A 16,802-nucleotide genomic window follows, 5' to 3' on the forward strand; every position below is an offset into this window, starting at 1 on the left:
AGAGCGATGGGACAAAGTGAGACGACCACCCACCATCTTTCATTCCCTCTTCTCTTCCTCTCCCTCCATTCTCCCTCCTCCTTTCGTGCCCCAGCCTTTATTTGCTCCTTTGCCTTGTTATCCTGATCCCTCTTCCTTCACTTACAAGGTCTCCCTCCACTCTTCCTTTACCTCCTATATCTCCTCCTCACAGCTCTCTGCCATCACCACTCTCCATCTCTCCTTCCTTCCTTCCTCCCTCCCTCCTCTCTCCCTTTACCCGCCCATCCCTCTCCCTCCCTCCCCTCACTTCACCTCTCTCTTGCCTACATCTCTCTCCAACTTCAAACTCGCATAACAGTGTGTAACATCCTTGAACATTTAATTTGCTTTTCTTTCTTCTTCAGAACTCATCAAGAGGGAAGGACACAGCTAAAGCAGAGAGAGGCAGTGGAACAGATACCGAGCGAGTCCAAGGTTAGGGCTGTGGCCTGGAGAAGATGGCTTTGTATCTACCACAGTTTGTTTTATGTGAATCAGTCCAGGCTGGAGACAGTCGTTCAAGGTCCAATACATTCTGAAAAATCAACAGAGAAGAGAGGAAGGAAAGGAGGGATAGAGGAGGGGAGAGGGGAGGATGCAGGAGAGGGGAGAGAATAGAGGGGAGGAGGGGATTGGAGAGGAAAGGAAGGGAAAGGGGAGAGGAGAGGAGGGGAGAGTGAGCAGAGAGGAAGCAGACAGAAAACGTGAAGAATGTGTAAAAACCCCAACACAAGGATCTCACAAGTGAGATTTGTTGCCATAAGTTCAGTCAGTGTTTGTCAGAATCAGTCAGGCGTGGTACATTAGTACCATGTAACATCAATAATCAGCCGACACAGGTCTCTGTGGACCAATATAACTTCCTGTAGACACATCTCCAGCTGGAACGTGTTGAGTGACGAAGATAAAAAAAGAACAGGCCGTCGACAGTAGACAACACTGCAGTTGTGATTCCTGTCTGTTTGTATTCCTTCATGTCAGCAAATTTGTGGTTAAATTTCAGACTTGGAGCAGCTCCCCCGATGGTCAAATACATTCACTACACCTCAGAGATTTACTGTAGGTGTGACGGATCAATGTCCTGCTACCAGGAAATGCTGCTGGTGTTCTGCTTTATGAGCCATGCAATTAAAGTAATATGATGATTTAGCACAACTACAAACAATGGAAGAGTGAGAAATGAGATAAACAGAGGGAGAGAGAGATAGACAGAGAGAGAGAGAGAGAGAGAGAGAGAGAGAGAGAGAGAGAGAGAGAGAGAGAGAGAGAGAGAGAGAGAGAGAGAGAGAGAGAGAGAGAGAGAGAGAGAGAGAGAGAGAGGGAGAGAGTACAGGAAGTAATCTGACACAAAGAACTCCACATATTTGTTTTTTCTTTTTTTTTTTACTAGAAAATGTTCACACACCATAAAAATTACATGTACAAAACTATAAGATTTTTTAAATTGCATTATGTACAGATACAAAAGATAAAGCCAAAACAATACGTGAGTGAAACACTGAGGAGGATGAATCCAGTGGAAGGTTCCGGACAAGTCTGTCCATCCTTCTGACTCTTCTGGTCGTTCAGGTCTGTGTGTGTGGGTTCTCTCAGGGTGCGTATGTCTGTGCTTCAGTCAGGCTCTTCGGATAACAACTGTCTGTGTCAGGCCACGCTGCACAGGGGATGAAGAGGAGGAGCAGTAGGAAGAGGATGATTATGGAGGCACACACATGCTTGGTTGTGGCTCCTGGTCACTTTGTAGCGGTGTGTCCCAGAGTCCGGACAGACCTGCGGAAAGAAGAGAGAGACAGACATTAGGGAAAGAGAGAGAAAACAATCAAACACTCAAACCAATCTAGACAAACTCTTGTCACGATTCAGGAAGTTTATAGTTAACATGTAAGAACAATTCAGTTAAAGCTGTGGCAGAGCCAGTCTGTCACAGCTATGAATCAGCTCTCTGTGCTGTGGGTAGACCTTGCTCAGAGAACCATAGCCACCCCCACCCCCCCTATCTGCCACTTTGCCTGGCAATAAGTAAAGTCTTGATTGATTACCAAACTAAAGCTGTTATTGACCATCGTGTTACAGCAAAGCCAGAGAACAATCTAGAAAGCAGGAGCCCTTTCAATACTTTCTATAGCCGCTCTCCATTCGACAGTGTTCTCTCTCACACAGACACACACAAACATGCTCTCACACAAATACACACACCAACAGAACAGCATTCTTCAGCACGCTGTGCTGCTAAATCTGCTCCATTGTGGCTCCAGAGAAACATGGAGATGTCCTGTGTGTCTGGGCTTGGTGATCGACAGGAACAGAAGCATGGTGTGAAGCACAATGAGCCAGCGTTTAGACTCCATATAGCTACAGCACAGCCCCAGGGCCTGGGCAGAGCTATTAGGCTAAAACACATGATTTGTATACACACTCACACACACACACATTCTGTAGGGCCTACACAAACACTCATAAACATACTGCATAAACACACACAAACTATTCCTGCACACACACACCTACACATTCTGTCTAAACGTGCACACACACACACATATGGCATACACACACACACACACACACATACACACACACACACACACACACACACACACACACACTGTGCTGAAGTTGTAAAGAAAGCTTATCCCTGCATGTGACATTTCCCTGGGTCTCAGGCTAGTTAGTGATGTTCTGGTGGTTTATAGCTCTGCTTCAGCACTAGCATTAGCATGTGGGCTAATTCTGCTGTTGGCGCCAGGGCTGGCACTACTGGGGGAGAATACACAGGGGGAAGAGCACACACACACCTGCACACACACACACACACACACTATATACACACACATACATGCATGCACACACATATACACACAAAAGGAGAAAAACTCAAGTAGCCAGAAAGCTCATGGGTCTTCATGCTGTGATGATCAAACTCTCGTTAGTTAAATGAAGAGGCCAGATTAGGTAAATGAGGAAAGTAGAGATTAACACTTTAGTGAGGGGGGACGTTGTTTTAAGAGACTAACCCCTGTTGATCCCACGGCGTGTTTGAACTGGGTCTTAGATGAACAAGATAACGATGCAAACACCCTCTCATGGAGCAGAGCAGGAAGTCTGGGCTTGATCCCTGCTGCGTGGTATACACATACACACACCCACGAATGTAGATATACACATATATCTACATTATATGTGTATGTGTAGATATACACATATATCTACACATACACATATACACACCCATATATGTACACACAAGCGCAGAGCCGCACGCACACACACAGACATACAAACACACCTAGGCCATCAGTAGTCTTACAGCTGTGTGTGTGTGTGTGTGTGTGTGTGTTTTGTGTATGTGTGCTCCTGTGTGCTCTGTGAACAATATAAGTTTGATTGCACAGTCCTAAACCACGTCTCCACAAAATAATACAAAAAAACCTTCACTTGCATTACACAAATTAAACAGACAAAATCAGTTCTATAGCTTATCTACTAATGGTTGGTTTGTTTACTTCAACTGTGTATGTACATCCATGCGTGTGTGTATGTGTGTGTGTGTGTGTGTGTGTGTAAGGGCAGGTTCAGCGCTACAAACTCTGTGTGTGTATGTTTAGGCAGTAACTCTGTTGTGTAGGTATATTTGTTTATATGTTTTATGTGTGTGTGCGTGTGTGTGCGTGTGTGTATGTGTGTGTGTATGTGCGTGAGTGTGTGTGCAAGGGCAGGTTCAGCGTTACAAACTCTGTGTGTGTATGTTTAGGCAATAACTCTGTTGTATAGGTATATTTGTTTGTATGTGTGTGTGTGCGTGTATGTGCGTGTGTGTGCGTGTGTGTATGTGTGTGTGTGTTTGTGTGTGCAAGGGCAGGTCCAGCGTTACAAAATCTGTGTGTGTATGTTTAGGCAGTAACTCTGTTGTGTAGGTATATTTGTTTGTATGTGTGTGTGTGTGTACTGTAGGGACAGGGTCCTTGCTCCATAGCGTGAGTGTATGTGTAAGTGCATGCGCATGTAGGGACAGTCCCCCTCCTTGGTACTTTGTGTGTGTGTGTGTGTAAACCTGTCCTGCTGTTCACGGTACTCTGCTCTAACATGAGAGCCAGCAGAGGCTTTGCACAGGATCTGCACCACAGTTTACGTCTGAGGCAGAAATAGCATCACTTATCCATTATTCATGCCTGCCTTGCTTTGTCTCTGAGAGGCGATATGCTACAGCACACCCGTCACTGTACCCCACCTCATCCCGATAGGACAAATCACCTTGTAATCACACCAAAATGCCAGATCAGATAGGCCGAATTGCCTTGTCCGACATTTTCTAGAGCCTTCCGTTTGACGGCTTGGGCTGGGCTACGTCTGCACAGCAAGGGGTTAGGACACAAAATAAGCCTTCAGAGCTCAAATGCTAGGATGAAAAACAAGCCAGTTTTATGCAGCTGTAGCCCATTGCAAATGTGAGCTGCTATGAAACTGTTATTTTGTGGGTCTTCCCGGGTCAGAAAAACTGAAGACTGAGAGGCAGCAAACTACCAAAGTCACCAAACACCTGCACTTCTCAAACTCATCTTGTTCACTCTGTGATAGCCCACTATACTAGTTATTTTAGCTGTCAATCTGTCAAGTAAGAAAGTAAGAGAATGGGTCTCTTCTTGTAATTGTCTGAGCTCAGGGACTCACCTTCCTGGAGATCATACAGGCTGGGCATCTCTTCTAATCAGGTCCAGATATAGATCCAGAACCACTAGAACCAAAACCAGGTACACATCCAGAACAGGGTCTAGAACCAGAACCAGGTCCAGGAAGAGGCAGGTGGAATCAGGTATAATCCAACCAGAAACAATGATCTCTATCCAGGCACATTATTGTTGTGTATAGTTTTTCCAGGTGCCATGTTGCTGTGGTAATGACAGTCTGTTATAGTCTGTGGACAGACGAGCTGTTCCCTGTCTCCTGGTCCAGGTGTAGTAAAATGAGTGCTCAGCAAGGTACCTGCATGGTCCTGGAACACTGGCATTCTAAAGTCAGGAAAGTTCTAGAATCCATGGATGATAGGCCAGCCAAACGAGTGCAGGAGAGAATGGGCAGTTAGAGACTTGCAAAAAGAGTTGAAGAGTTCTAGAAGGGTGAAGAACAGATGACAATTGAAAAGAGGTGGTGGGAGGGGGGGGTGTTGGCAAATAGTCCACCAAAAGTTCTGATGTCATCTGATACTGTTTATTACTATGCGATCTCCAGCTCCGCCCCAGTTCTGGAATCCTGGAGCAATCTGGGGAGTGAAGATGAGAGCTCGGGTTACTTTAGGAGAATCATTGATATTCAGGTCTTTTTTCCACAGTCTTGCTTTTGCCAGACAGAGCTAGAAGGGGGGAGGGAGGGAACGTATAGTAGAGTGAGGACGCACCATCTCTCCTCTGCTAGACATGATGCGCCTCTGGCAGAGTAGCAGAGAGAAGCGTCATATCTTGAAGTCGCTCCAGTCTCTCTGAGGCTTCTGGTCTTCTGCTGCTGATGCCACCGGAACATCTGGAGGGACAGACAGACAGAGGTCTAGTCAGACAAACAGACTAAGAAATTGCAAAAAAAATTACAAATCAAGTTCACATACATGGATATTTCTCATGAACATATTTTCATATCATTGAAGAAACGCAACACACCATAAATCAAAACAACGTATGTAGCTTCGAAGAGAAAACCCTGGAAAACCCTGGAAAACCCTGGCCTCACCAGCAGTGCGCACGGACCAAGCTTGGGCCCTTAAAATAGCATCTGAATAACGCGCCATTGACTTTAGACCACGTTTTTCCTGGTCAGTGGCTGAATTGTTTTTCTGAAACTGCAAAGTAGCACCAGGCAAAGTTTGCACCAGAACACGCCTCCTTTTCCGCTGAACCGCCCACGGGAGCGCAAAATCATTTTGATGTGCAAACTAGGAATGACACTTGCGTCGTTGACTAAGTCAATTGTGCTGGGTGCAAGATCGGGCCCAAACAGTTACATTTAGATAGACAGACTGTGTGACACACAACAAGGAGACAAAGTGTGTGTGAGAGAGAGAGAGAGAGAGAGAGAGAGAGAGAGAGAGAGAGAGAGAGAGAGAGAGAGAGAGAGAGAGAGAGAGAGAGAGAGAGAGATAGAGAGAGGGAGGGAGGGAGAAAAGAGAAAAGAGAAAAGAGAAAAGAGAAAAGAGAAAAGAGAAAAGAGAAAAGAGAAAAGAGAAAAGAGAAAGAAAGATCAACAAAAAAGAGGAGAAAACAGGAATGAGGGATGAGGTGAAGGGAGGTAGTGACAAGCCGCTTGCGTCCTGTCCCCTCCTCCTCCTCCTCCTCCCTCTCTGTGTTTCAGGGACATGGGTATTGCGGGCCTGGCTCTGGTCTGGGGAACGTGATGCATGGTGGTGTCAGCAGAACAGTGTCTCACCCGGGACAACACTGATAAACAAGGACTCTATCTGTCTCCAGTCTGACAGGAAACAGCTCCCCAGAACACCCTTCAGTTTGAAAACCTGTGTCAGTGGAGATTCAGTCTACAGCAAAGGATTTTTGACTCGACAGTCCAATTTTGTTCCTTTGACTAAGATTTTGAAATGCTCTGTAACAATTGCAGGGTTGGAAAAGTGTTAAAATTAGTTCAAGGTCCACTGGGGAACTAATTTCAAAAATGTTTCAGTGTTTTTATTGGATGGAATCTTTTTTTGTTGTTGTTACATTGGTTCCTTTCATAGGGGAGTTGACATTGATTTGACCCCAATTCTGTTAGATGTTGTTCTAGATATCAGAGTAGAGGCTTGCTCACCTTTGACTTCTCTACCTCTGACTCTCATCTGTCTCTGCCTCCACCCTGCCTCTGTCTATGCCTACTAATCACACAGCAATGACAGCGGCCTACCAACTACTCCTGTTTACTGTGTAATCATTTTGTGTAGCAGTTACAGTATTTGGAAATCAATTATCTAGTACCTGCATTGCAGCGGAAGAGACGGTGGCTAGAGCTTCTGTTCTGTCAGCAGACTTGTGGCATCTTCAGCTCAGTAAAGTCCAGTCAGAACCAGAACCTGGTCCAGAACCTGGTCCAGAATTATGTTCATACTAGGTTTAGGTCTAGCTATCCCAATCCTTTAGTCCCAGACAGGTTAGGTCTTACTCAGAGCCCAGGGCCAGACAAAGTCATCCACTTTTTCATTGATAAATGTTCGTTGGCTGACACTCTCTTTGCTTGACTGCTCACCTTGATTCCCATCCGGATCAATCTTGCAGCTGATTGGCTGCATTGAGAGTGGTGGGCGGACCTAGTGACCCGGGCCTCATTGTCTGTATTGATTTACTGATTTAAAGGAGCCAGGTCTAAACCCCTGACCAGTCACTCAGAAACAGCAATTATCTGATTGTAGTGTGCCTCTGCGTCCATGCACTGCACTAGAAGCTCTTTAGAAGCTCCGCACACTCTCTTAACACACACTTAGATCTGCTTCACTGGGCAAAATGAATGGGTGCACTGCAACAGATCACTCACACACGCACACAGACACATGCAAATACACACAGACACACACACTTACACACAAAGATCCATACACACAGCTACTCACACACAGAGACACACACACATGGACAACTAGGACACAGGCAGGGATAGCTAAGGCTAAAATACAGTGAGACAGCCTGACATTTTAATGGTGAAAGAAAAAAGAAAAATTGGGTCATTCAGTTTCTCTCTCTCCTCACACCTTTCAGACTATCTATCCTGCGTTGTATCCCTCGTTTTCCTAGTCATTCCTCTTCGTCATTACACCCCTCATTTCTCTCTCTGTCCATCTCTATATCTCTCCATTCTCTCTCTCTCTCTCTCTCTCTCTCTGTCCCTCTCTCTATCTATGTCATTCTCTCTCTCTGTCTCTCTCTCTGTACTTACTTCCCAGTGTGTCCAGGCCGCTGGAGTCTTTGGCTGTGAGGGAGGCTCTCCTCTTCATCTCTATGGCCGTCCTGGAGAGTCGTTTCTGGGAAGGGGACATGAGGTCCTGAGGCCCGGTCTGGGCGGCCGGCTCCTTCCCCAGGCCTCTCTCACAGTCCTCCACCAGCGCCATGGTGTCCCTGAGGGCGGGGCTTGGTGCCGCTGCACCACTTAGCCCCGCCCCCACCCCTCCACAGGGGTGGGCCGGCTCCTCCTGGCCCTCGGTGACCTTTGACCCTGAACGGGGCACTTGGCCTCCGGTCTGGCCTCCGTTGGACTGGGTGCGCATTGTGCCCAGGGCGCCTCCCTTGCCCACGTCACCCCCCTGCTGGCTGTAGACCTTGTAGCGGATCATGAGGATGATGATGAAGACGAGGACTGACGCCACGATGATGCCGCCGATGATGATGATCATGGTGCCGCCCAGGAAGTGGCTGTGCAGCGACTGGCATTGGCTGAACTCGGTCTCCGTGGTGAACTGGACGCAGCCCACTTGGCGAGTGGCGGTGAGGGCCGTCATGCCGTCATCGTACACCGCCAACACACACAGGTCGTACTCCCGACCCGACACCAGGTCACGAACCAGGAAGTCCTGACTGCTGGAGGGTATCATCCTGAGAAGAGACAAGAATGACTTATAAACAAACCAACAAAAGAGAAAGTAAGTTACTTTATTGGCACTAAAATAACATTTTTCCTAAACGTTTCAGACGACGTTGGCAACATTGAGTGTAACATTTGGACTGTGGCTCAGTTAACAGTTCCCTCCACACTTATTTGTCATTTCTGCTCTAAATCACCCCTTTCAGCGCTAAAGTGTAATGATTTGACAAGATTGGGCTCATTTTGTCTGGTAATTTTTCGACATGGCTGCACTTTGCTAAATCGCGCCAATTTTACTTTCCCATTCTAGCGAGCACAAACTGGACTGGTAAGCTGGTTGAAAGAAGCAAAAACTGAGACTGTCGTCACCAGTGACAGGTTTTGGGTTGTATGTAATGAGCACAGTCCTGTTGGATGCTACCAGAGGTAATGTTGGATGTAGAGTACAGTCCTGTTGGATGCTACCAGAAGTCATGTTGGATGTAGAGTATAGTCCTGTTGGATGTAAAAAACCGTCCTGTTGGATGTAGAGCACAGTCCTGTTGGATGCTACCAGAAGTCATGTTGGATGTAGAAAACAGTCCTGTTGGATGTAGAGCACAGTCCTGTTGGATGCTACCAGAAGTCATGTTGGATGTAGACTACAGTCCTGTTGGATGTAGACTACAGTCCTTTTGGATGTCGAGAACAGTCATGATGGATGTAGAATGCAGTCATGTTGGATGTAACCAGCACAGTCATGTTAAATGTAAGTATAATCATGTTGGATGGAGCCATAATATTCTCCAGGAAGTAGAAGAGAAGGTAATGTTCTTCAGAGTCTGCTAACAACCTGAGGACCCTGGTATGTCCAACCTGGGTTGTCCGCCCAGCATCATTAAAATACCGGCAGAGTCTTCCAGAAGCTCATTCAGTCAGCCCTGTCTCTCAACGCAAGAAGTCTGAATTCACACGGCAGAACGCATTCTCCCATTCTCCTATTTCACAGTTCATTAGCAGGCAAACAAGACCTGACATTTAAAGTCTGCCAACAGTTTAAGGGACTGACTTACGAGGTAGGAGATATTTGGTAAACAGTGTCCATCTTATCTCATTAAAGACCAGATGAATCATATAGACAAACACAGCATTTATGGACACAGCAAATAAATTGCTCTATCTGTCACACTGCTACTACAGAAAATTATACCTTTTTTTTATTTTGTATAAATGTGCCAATTATTTTAAGGACAATGAGAACACACAGAGTGCTGATGGGATGGGCGGGTTAGGCCCTTCGCCCAGCTTGTAAACCTGGGCTGTGCGCCATGCTATCCCTTCCCCAGGGAAACAGAGGGGACCAGAAGATTAGCATAGCTCAGTAGGGATGATTCCCCTGGAGTCTGGAGCAGGCAGGGGATCATTAACTCCATATTCATTATAAACTTAGATGGGCTCAAACTTCACTTCTGGCAAATCTAAGTTCACACACACCCTGAAAGTTAGAGGCATACATATTCCAGACTTCGAAACTCTCGAATTCAGTTTGCGTTAGCAATTGGCTGCTGTAGCCCACACACGCAAAGTTTTTAAGTACTGGGAAATGTCTGAGGTGTAATCCTCCCTTACACACACACGCACACATATACATATATATAGTGTTAGTTTTGGCCACAGGCGTACTAATGCTCTTATAGACAAAGCCTGGCATTCATCATTCAACCAGACACTTGGAAATAACCCATTTCCTCCTTTACATATAATGCATATATGGCAGACTATAATCTCAACAGGGATTAAGGTCAGGGATTACATCGGCTGACTTCCATTAAATAAACAGATGATGGGATGGATGGGAGCATCATTTCTTTTGTATACACTCTTGGATGTCAGACTGATTCCTGGTCACCCCTAGCTTTCTGCTTCCTGTTCCCCCCCTTGATTCTAAAAGAGATTACAGGTTCAAAAATAAACCTCTATCACTGTCTGTCTGTATCTAATGATCTTAATGTATAATCTTTCTATCTCTCTTGAACTTGTTACTTCTGTCCCTCCATCCGTCTATCTATCTATCTATCTATCTATCTATCTATCTATCTATCTATCTATCTATCTATCTATCTATCTATCTATCTATCTATCTATCTATCTATCTATCTATCTATCGATCTTTTATCTATCTGTCTGTGTGTCTGTCTGTCTGTCTGTCTGTCTGTTTGTCTATCTGTGGCTGTGTGTCTGTCTGTCTGTCTGTCTATCTGTCTGTGTGTGTCTGTCTGTCTATCTATGTGTCTGTCTGTCTGTCTGTCTATCTGTCTGTGTGACTGTCTGTGTGTGCACCTTTGGCTGGAGGAGGATAGAGAAGAAAGCTTGCCTGTGAAGACTAATCACTCCTAGCTGCTCCACACTCTCTCATTAAAGCTGTGGAACTTCCCTCAGCAAAGGCACCTTGATCTACCCTGCCCTCATCTCCTCCAGTACTTCATCCTCATCTCGTGTCTGCTCCAAGCCTATTACTGCAGACCGGGGACACGAGAGGGCCACGCTGTCAGAAGAAGGGGAGAGGAAAGATAGAGAGAGGACCGGGGGGGGGGGGGGGGGGGGGGCTGTAGAGAAAGCTAAATCAAGAGACAGGGAAATACAGACAGATGAGAGGAGCAGAGCGATAAGGATGGGAGAGAGAAGAGTACACGTTACAAAGAGATGGAGAGAGGGGGAGGAAGACAGAGGGGGAGACAGAGGTAGGTCGACAGGGAGGAAGACAGGGGAAGAGAGACATGGTAAAGTGAGGTGAGGAGGTATGGGCACCAGGTAAAAGTGACTGACAGTGAGATTGTGTCAGCAGTGGGAAAGTGATTCTTGAAGCCAGATTCAGCTCTGCTAAATCCAATCACTGAAATGAAGCGCGGGCGGCTGAAAGGAAATGATTCTCTTTGTGACAGTATTACGTATTTAGGGCACAGAAATTAGACTGTGAGTATGTTTTATTGTAAACATCTGAATGATGGAAAAATGTGGATTAGGAGTTTGAGGATAACTGTGTGTGAGATTGTGTGTGAGTGTATGTGTGTGTATGCATGTACATGTTCGTGTATGTGTGTGGGTGCATGCCTTTCTGTCAGTATGTGTATGTTCCGTAATGTATGCATGTACGTGTGTGTGTGTCTGTGTGCAAATGTAATGTATGATGTGTGTATACTGTGTGTGTAACTGTATGATGTGTGTATAATGTGTGTGTGTAACTGTATGATGTGTGTATAATGTGTGTGTAACTGTATGAGGTGTGTATACTGTGTGTGTAACTGTATGAGGCGTGTATAATGTGTGTGTGTAACTGTATGATGTGTGTATAATGTGTGTGTAACTGTATGATGTGTGTATACTGTGTGTGTAACTGTATGAGGTGTGTATAATGTGTGTGTAACTGTATGAGGTGTGTATACTGTGTGTGTAACTGTATGAGGTGTGTATACTGTGTGTGTAACTGTATGAGGTATGTATACTGTGTGTGTGTGTTGCCTCTGTCAGGAGACCAGCCCTGTCCTCCTCTCCAGAGTCAAATTTAAACATGTAAATCTGCCAGAACACTCAGCACTTCCTCTTAATTCCATCGCTACGGCAACGCTGTATAATTTTCTGACTGATTGGCGTGCACTCTAGTGAGTAACGATGACCTAGAAAACCCCAACACCATCATCATCAGCAGGGCGAACACGAGGACTACAGCCAGGGTTGTGTGTGTGTGTGTGTGTGTGTGTGTACTCCCCTGCATGGTCAGACACTCTGTTGTTAATGTGCGTTTGTTTTGGCCTCCAGCCCACAAAACCAGGTTAGTGACACAGGTGGAGACACTCATTTCAAACCACACACACACACACCAAAGACACAAACAATGCTGTATCAACACCAAGAAACCCGCAAGCATACCACACAAAAACAAACACTCACACAACACAGACACTCAAACACCACACACCCACACACCACTCACACACATACTGTACACACACACACGCGCGCGCACACACGACTGAGACGAACGGCATCTCTGAGGAGACCGTTCGGCAGGAAGGTTCAGCTTACATGACAGCCTTCTCCTCCTCCTGCTGTCACTCCGTGTAATCAACATCAGACAGCCAGGCCACAGCAGGCTCCTCCCTGAGAACACCCCACTCTCACAACACCATCATCACTGCAGGCTGAGACGAGACAACAGGCAGAGAGGGGATTCAAACATGGAGCGACACAACACATTAAGTGTCTGAATAATAAGGCAGTGAGATCAAGTGAAGGTGAAGTCTCATTTAGAGGGATTTCTTTCCCGCCCACCCCCCCGCCCCCCGCCCCACCTTATCTGTCCCAGGATGAATAGTTTACCAAGCAGCCGGGTTTGGGACAGATTAAGTAAAACCAAGACATACACAGTAATCCCTTCCAGCAATCTGTGTAAACACACACACACACACACGTACCCTTATACACCTCTAATTATATATCCTTATATACATATCACATGCACACACACACACACACTCACTCACACACACTCTCTCTCTCTCTCTCTCTCTCTCTCTCTCTCTCTCTCTCTCTCTCTCTCTCTCTCTCTCTTCCTTTCTCTCTCTCACACACACAGTGCTCCAAATCATCCCCACAAGGCTATCAAACCTCCCCTGTGTGCGTCAGAGTTTGGGACTCCCACATCACTGGCTGGTTAACAGGTGAGTCATTTCTCCAATGGCTCCTGGGAAGTTTGGCATCCATGCGTCCCCTGAGCTGGCACAGGGGCCTCACTAAACTCCTCCTGGCAGGGAGTCCCCTCCGCCCCACAGGCAACCGCGCCACCACTCAGCCAGGGGAGGATGAGCCTGGATGGGGCAGAGATTCTACCCACTCCTCCTGCTCGCGAGGCCTACTGCCCGGCTCTGCAGTCTCCTTCCAGGCCTTCCGAAATCTCCCCCATGCCAGTCCCTTTTCAAATCGCTGCCCCCAGTCTTCCTTCAAACCTCAGTACCCCTCCACATTATCAGTACCCTATCACCCCCCACACACATACACACACACAACCCATGGACCCAGCAGGAGGATGTGATGTATTATGGATGCCTGTTGGCCTCGCAGGGAGCAGGGGCCCCTCCCAGACCCAGGGTGGGGCCTGGCTGAAAGAGACATGGGTGGGGCTGGGGAGGGGGGGGTGGCTTTGAGGGGATGAGGGGAGAGATGGGAGAGGGGGTTGTAGGGAGGGGGGGTCACTTTAAGGAGTGGCCAAGACCAGCCTCTCCAGCAGACCCTCTGTCACTTTATCACTTATTCATGGCTCACCCTGATGGCCTCCTGATGGGAGGGTGGGAAGAGGAGGAGAGGAAGGAGGGGAGAGGAGGAGGGAAGGAGGGGAGGAGAAGATGAAGAAGAGGAGAGGAAGGAGGGGAGGAGAAGATGAAGAGGAGGAGAGGAAGGAGGGGAGAGGAGGAGGGAAGGAGGGGAGGAGAAGATGAAGAGGAGGAGAGGAAGGAGGGGAGGAGCAGAGGTGGAATGAAAGGACAATGGAGACACTGAATGAGTAGAATGTGTGTGTGTGTGTGTTGTCAACCGTAACGTCTGCTCGTCTATAGACGATATTTGTTGAGCCGAAGTAAATTTGCTTAAATAATTGATGTTCGACCACTTTTTGCCTATCAGACCGTAACTATATGAACATCATCTGAACCTCTAACACCACTTCCCCCTGCCCATCACAATCCTCACACACACACACACACACACCCTCCAACTGCCTCTCTATACCTGCTGAACTCTAGGAATCCAGCCATAACGTATTTGTGTGTGCTTTTAACGTAATTAGTCTATTATATGGCATTTTTAGCTTCTTTTCATTTTGTAAACGAAAATAAATGGTACCTCTAGGCTAATTGTAGCTAGCTCTCAAGTCTTCTCACGCTGTGTTTCATGTGTTGCCTAGCAACTAATTACTTTTGATGGAAAGCGTACAACATGGTTCTGCTAAAATGGCTTTAATTTCAACACAAAATAACGACACAAGTGATTAAAAGAGTCTGGTCTTCATCCTCACTTTCAATGACAAATCTTTTCAGCATCATCTGGACTCGTCGCTCATTTTGAAGATGACGTCAGAGGGCAATACGGAGCCGTATTGACCGCTGAGGAGGGCAATACGAGTCTGGCATGACTACCCATTAGCCAGAAAGCTCGTACCGTCGTTGCCATATAATAACTACTGTTATTACATACTGCTAAATAAACTGACTACACCAGCTATGCACACAGTATTATACTGACTATACCAGCTATGTAGATACAGGTGTTACATACTGGCATCATACTGGCTCATGGTTGGACTGTGACCTGTTGTCTCCTGCCTTGTTAGAACTCCAGCTGTCCCCAGCATTTAATTAATCCCTGTATCTCAAGGGAGGAGGGGTGAGGGTGGAGGGGGAGGGTGGAGGAGTGGGGTGTGTCAAGCACCATAATTAAAAATTGATCTGGGCCATGAGAGGAATGATGAAAACCCTCTGCAAGACGCAGAGGATTGTGGGTAGGTGGCAACAGGGCCATTGCTGAGCTAGGCTATATTTGATTTGATGAGAGGTGGCATGCAGGAGAGAGGGAAAGAGAAAGGTGAGAGTAAGGGACAGAGGGTGGAAGGAGAGTGGAAGAGGAAGAAAGAGTAAGAGAAAGACGGGGAGAAAGAGAGAGTGAGAGCAGGAGGCGGAAAAGAAAGGAGGATAGAGAGAGAGACAGAGAGAGAGACAGAGAGAGACAGAGAGAGAGAGACAAAGAGAAAAGAGAGGAGAGAGAAGAAGAGATGACAGACAGACAGACAGACAGACAGACAGACAGACAGACAGACAGACAGACAGACAGACAGACAGACAGACAGACAGACAGACAGACAGACAGACAGACAGACAGACAGACAGACAGACAGACAGACAGACAGAGAGTAGCAGCATGGCATCTCTGGCCAAGGGTGTATGGGATTTCATTGTTTATTTTCTGGTATTCTTCTTAATTGGCTGTAATAATTGGAGCAGGTGTGTGTTATCCCCAGCGCTCATTAACACTTAAAACAATGTTAGCTGCTGCTAAGTGGATCATTGAATTAAGTGACAATGACCTAATGGCTAGCAGCACTCCTAATGACGGCAGTGTCGTATGTGAGTCATGTGACTGTGTGTATGTGCTTGTGATGTGTGTGATGTGTGTGCATGTCAGAAGGATACTGTGAAGAGTTTATCTAATGAAGGTATTGACTGGACGGGAACACTTAACAGGTCTTGTAGGGGTGTTGTATTACTGCTACCTGTCACTTAGTTCAGTCTGTTTGCTCACCTGGACTAGGAGCCCTACTATTATAGGTACCCTCCAGACAGAGGGTGTGTGTGTGTGTGTGTGTGTGTGCTGTGGGTGCGTGTTCTTGGTTAGTTTGTGGTCCGTCTTTGTGTGATGTGTGTGTGTGAGAGAGAGAGAGAGAGAGAGAGAGAGAGAGAGAGAGAGAGAGAGAGAGAGAGAGAGAGAGAGAGAGAGAGAGAGAGAGAGAGAGTAGGGGTACACGTGGATTAGACCAAACAGGTTGTAGAATCCATCTGTCTCCTCTCTTCTCCAACACTTCATCCTGCTCTTCATTGCATTGCTTTGAGTGCAACACACACACACACACATTGACACACCACAATCACACACTACAAACACACGTACAGCCACACTGAAAAACACCCTCAGTAAGGTTATGGAGCATTAATGAACCCCTGTCTTGACAGCAGTGGACACCATATGCTCCCGTCCAGACTGACTTGACAAACAGCTTTCCTCCCATCAGCAGCAGGCAGCAGCACACGTGTGGATCAAGTTGTGTGCTGGGGTCTGATCAAGGTACAGACATCTGTCATCGACTGTCATCACAACTTGATGATTGAGAGGTGGTGCACCGACTGTGTCGGTGGGACTGAATGTCCAATAAACTGATAACAGTTGCAATAACAGCACTTCCCCCCTTTCTCAAGCTTGAGCCCATAGTAGAATAATACCGTAATAATAATGTGTACATTTGGCAGACTCCTTTATCCAAAGGAGGGGGCCATTCAATAGCTTGACGTTGTCATACTCATAATTCCAGTCAGAATATGAGTCTGAGAACTTTCCGTTGGGCTGTGAGTATGGGGCGTGTTTCAACCGACCTCGTAAAATAAATGCCTCTTTGCTCAATTGGATTGACCTACAACCAATCAGAGCAACGTAATATG

At 46.6% G+C, this 16,802-nt stretch overlaps 1 protein-coding gene across 1 annotated transcript in view; it reads right to left on the reverse strand.

Annotated features, from left to right (window-relative positions):
* Positions 1–1,429: 1,429 nt before the first annotated feature.
* LOC146257180 (leucine-rich repeat and fibronectin type III domain-containing protein 1-like protein) overlaps positions 1,430–16,802 on the reverse strand; it is a 54,132-nt gene continuing 38,759 nt past the window's right edge. The window contains exons 4-7 of the mRNA XM_084674709.1: positions 7,924–8,576; positions 5,414–5,535; positions 4,690–5,278; positions 1,430–1,791 (exon numbers count right to left, since the gene is read on the reverse strand). Coding sequence (XP_084530835.1) covers positions 5,468–5,535; positions 7,924–8,576 — 721 coding nt within the window. The 3' untranslated portion in view covers positions 1,430–1,791; positions 4,690–5,278; positions 5,414–5,467. The remainder of the gene's footprint in view (positions 1,792–4,689; positions 5,279–5,413; positions 5,536–7,923; positions 8,577–16,802) is intronic.

Source organism: Hypomesus nipponensis, chromosome 15 (assembly GCF_054491055.1).
Source record: "Hypomesus nipponensis isolate SF chromosome 15, ASM5449105v1, whole genome shotgun sequence".
Taxonomy (NCBI): Eukaryota; Metazoa; Chordata; class Actinopteri; order Osmeriformes; family Osmeridae; genus Hypomesus; species Hypomesus nipponensis.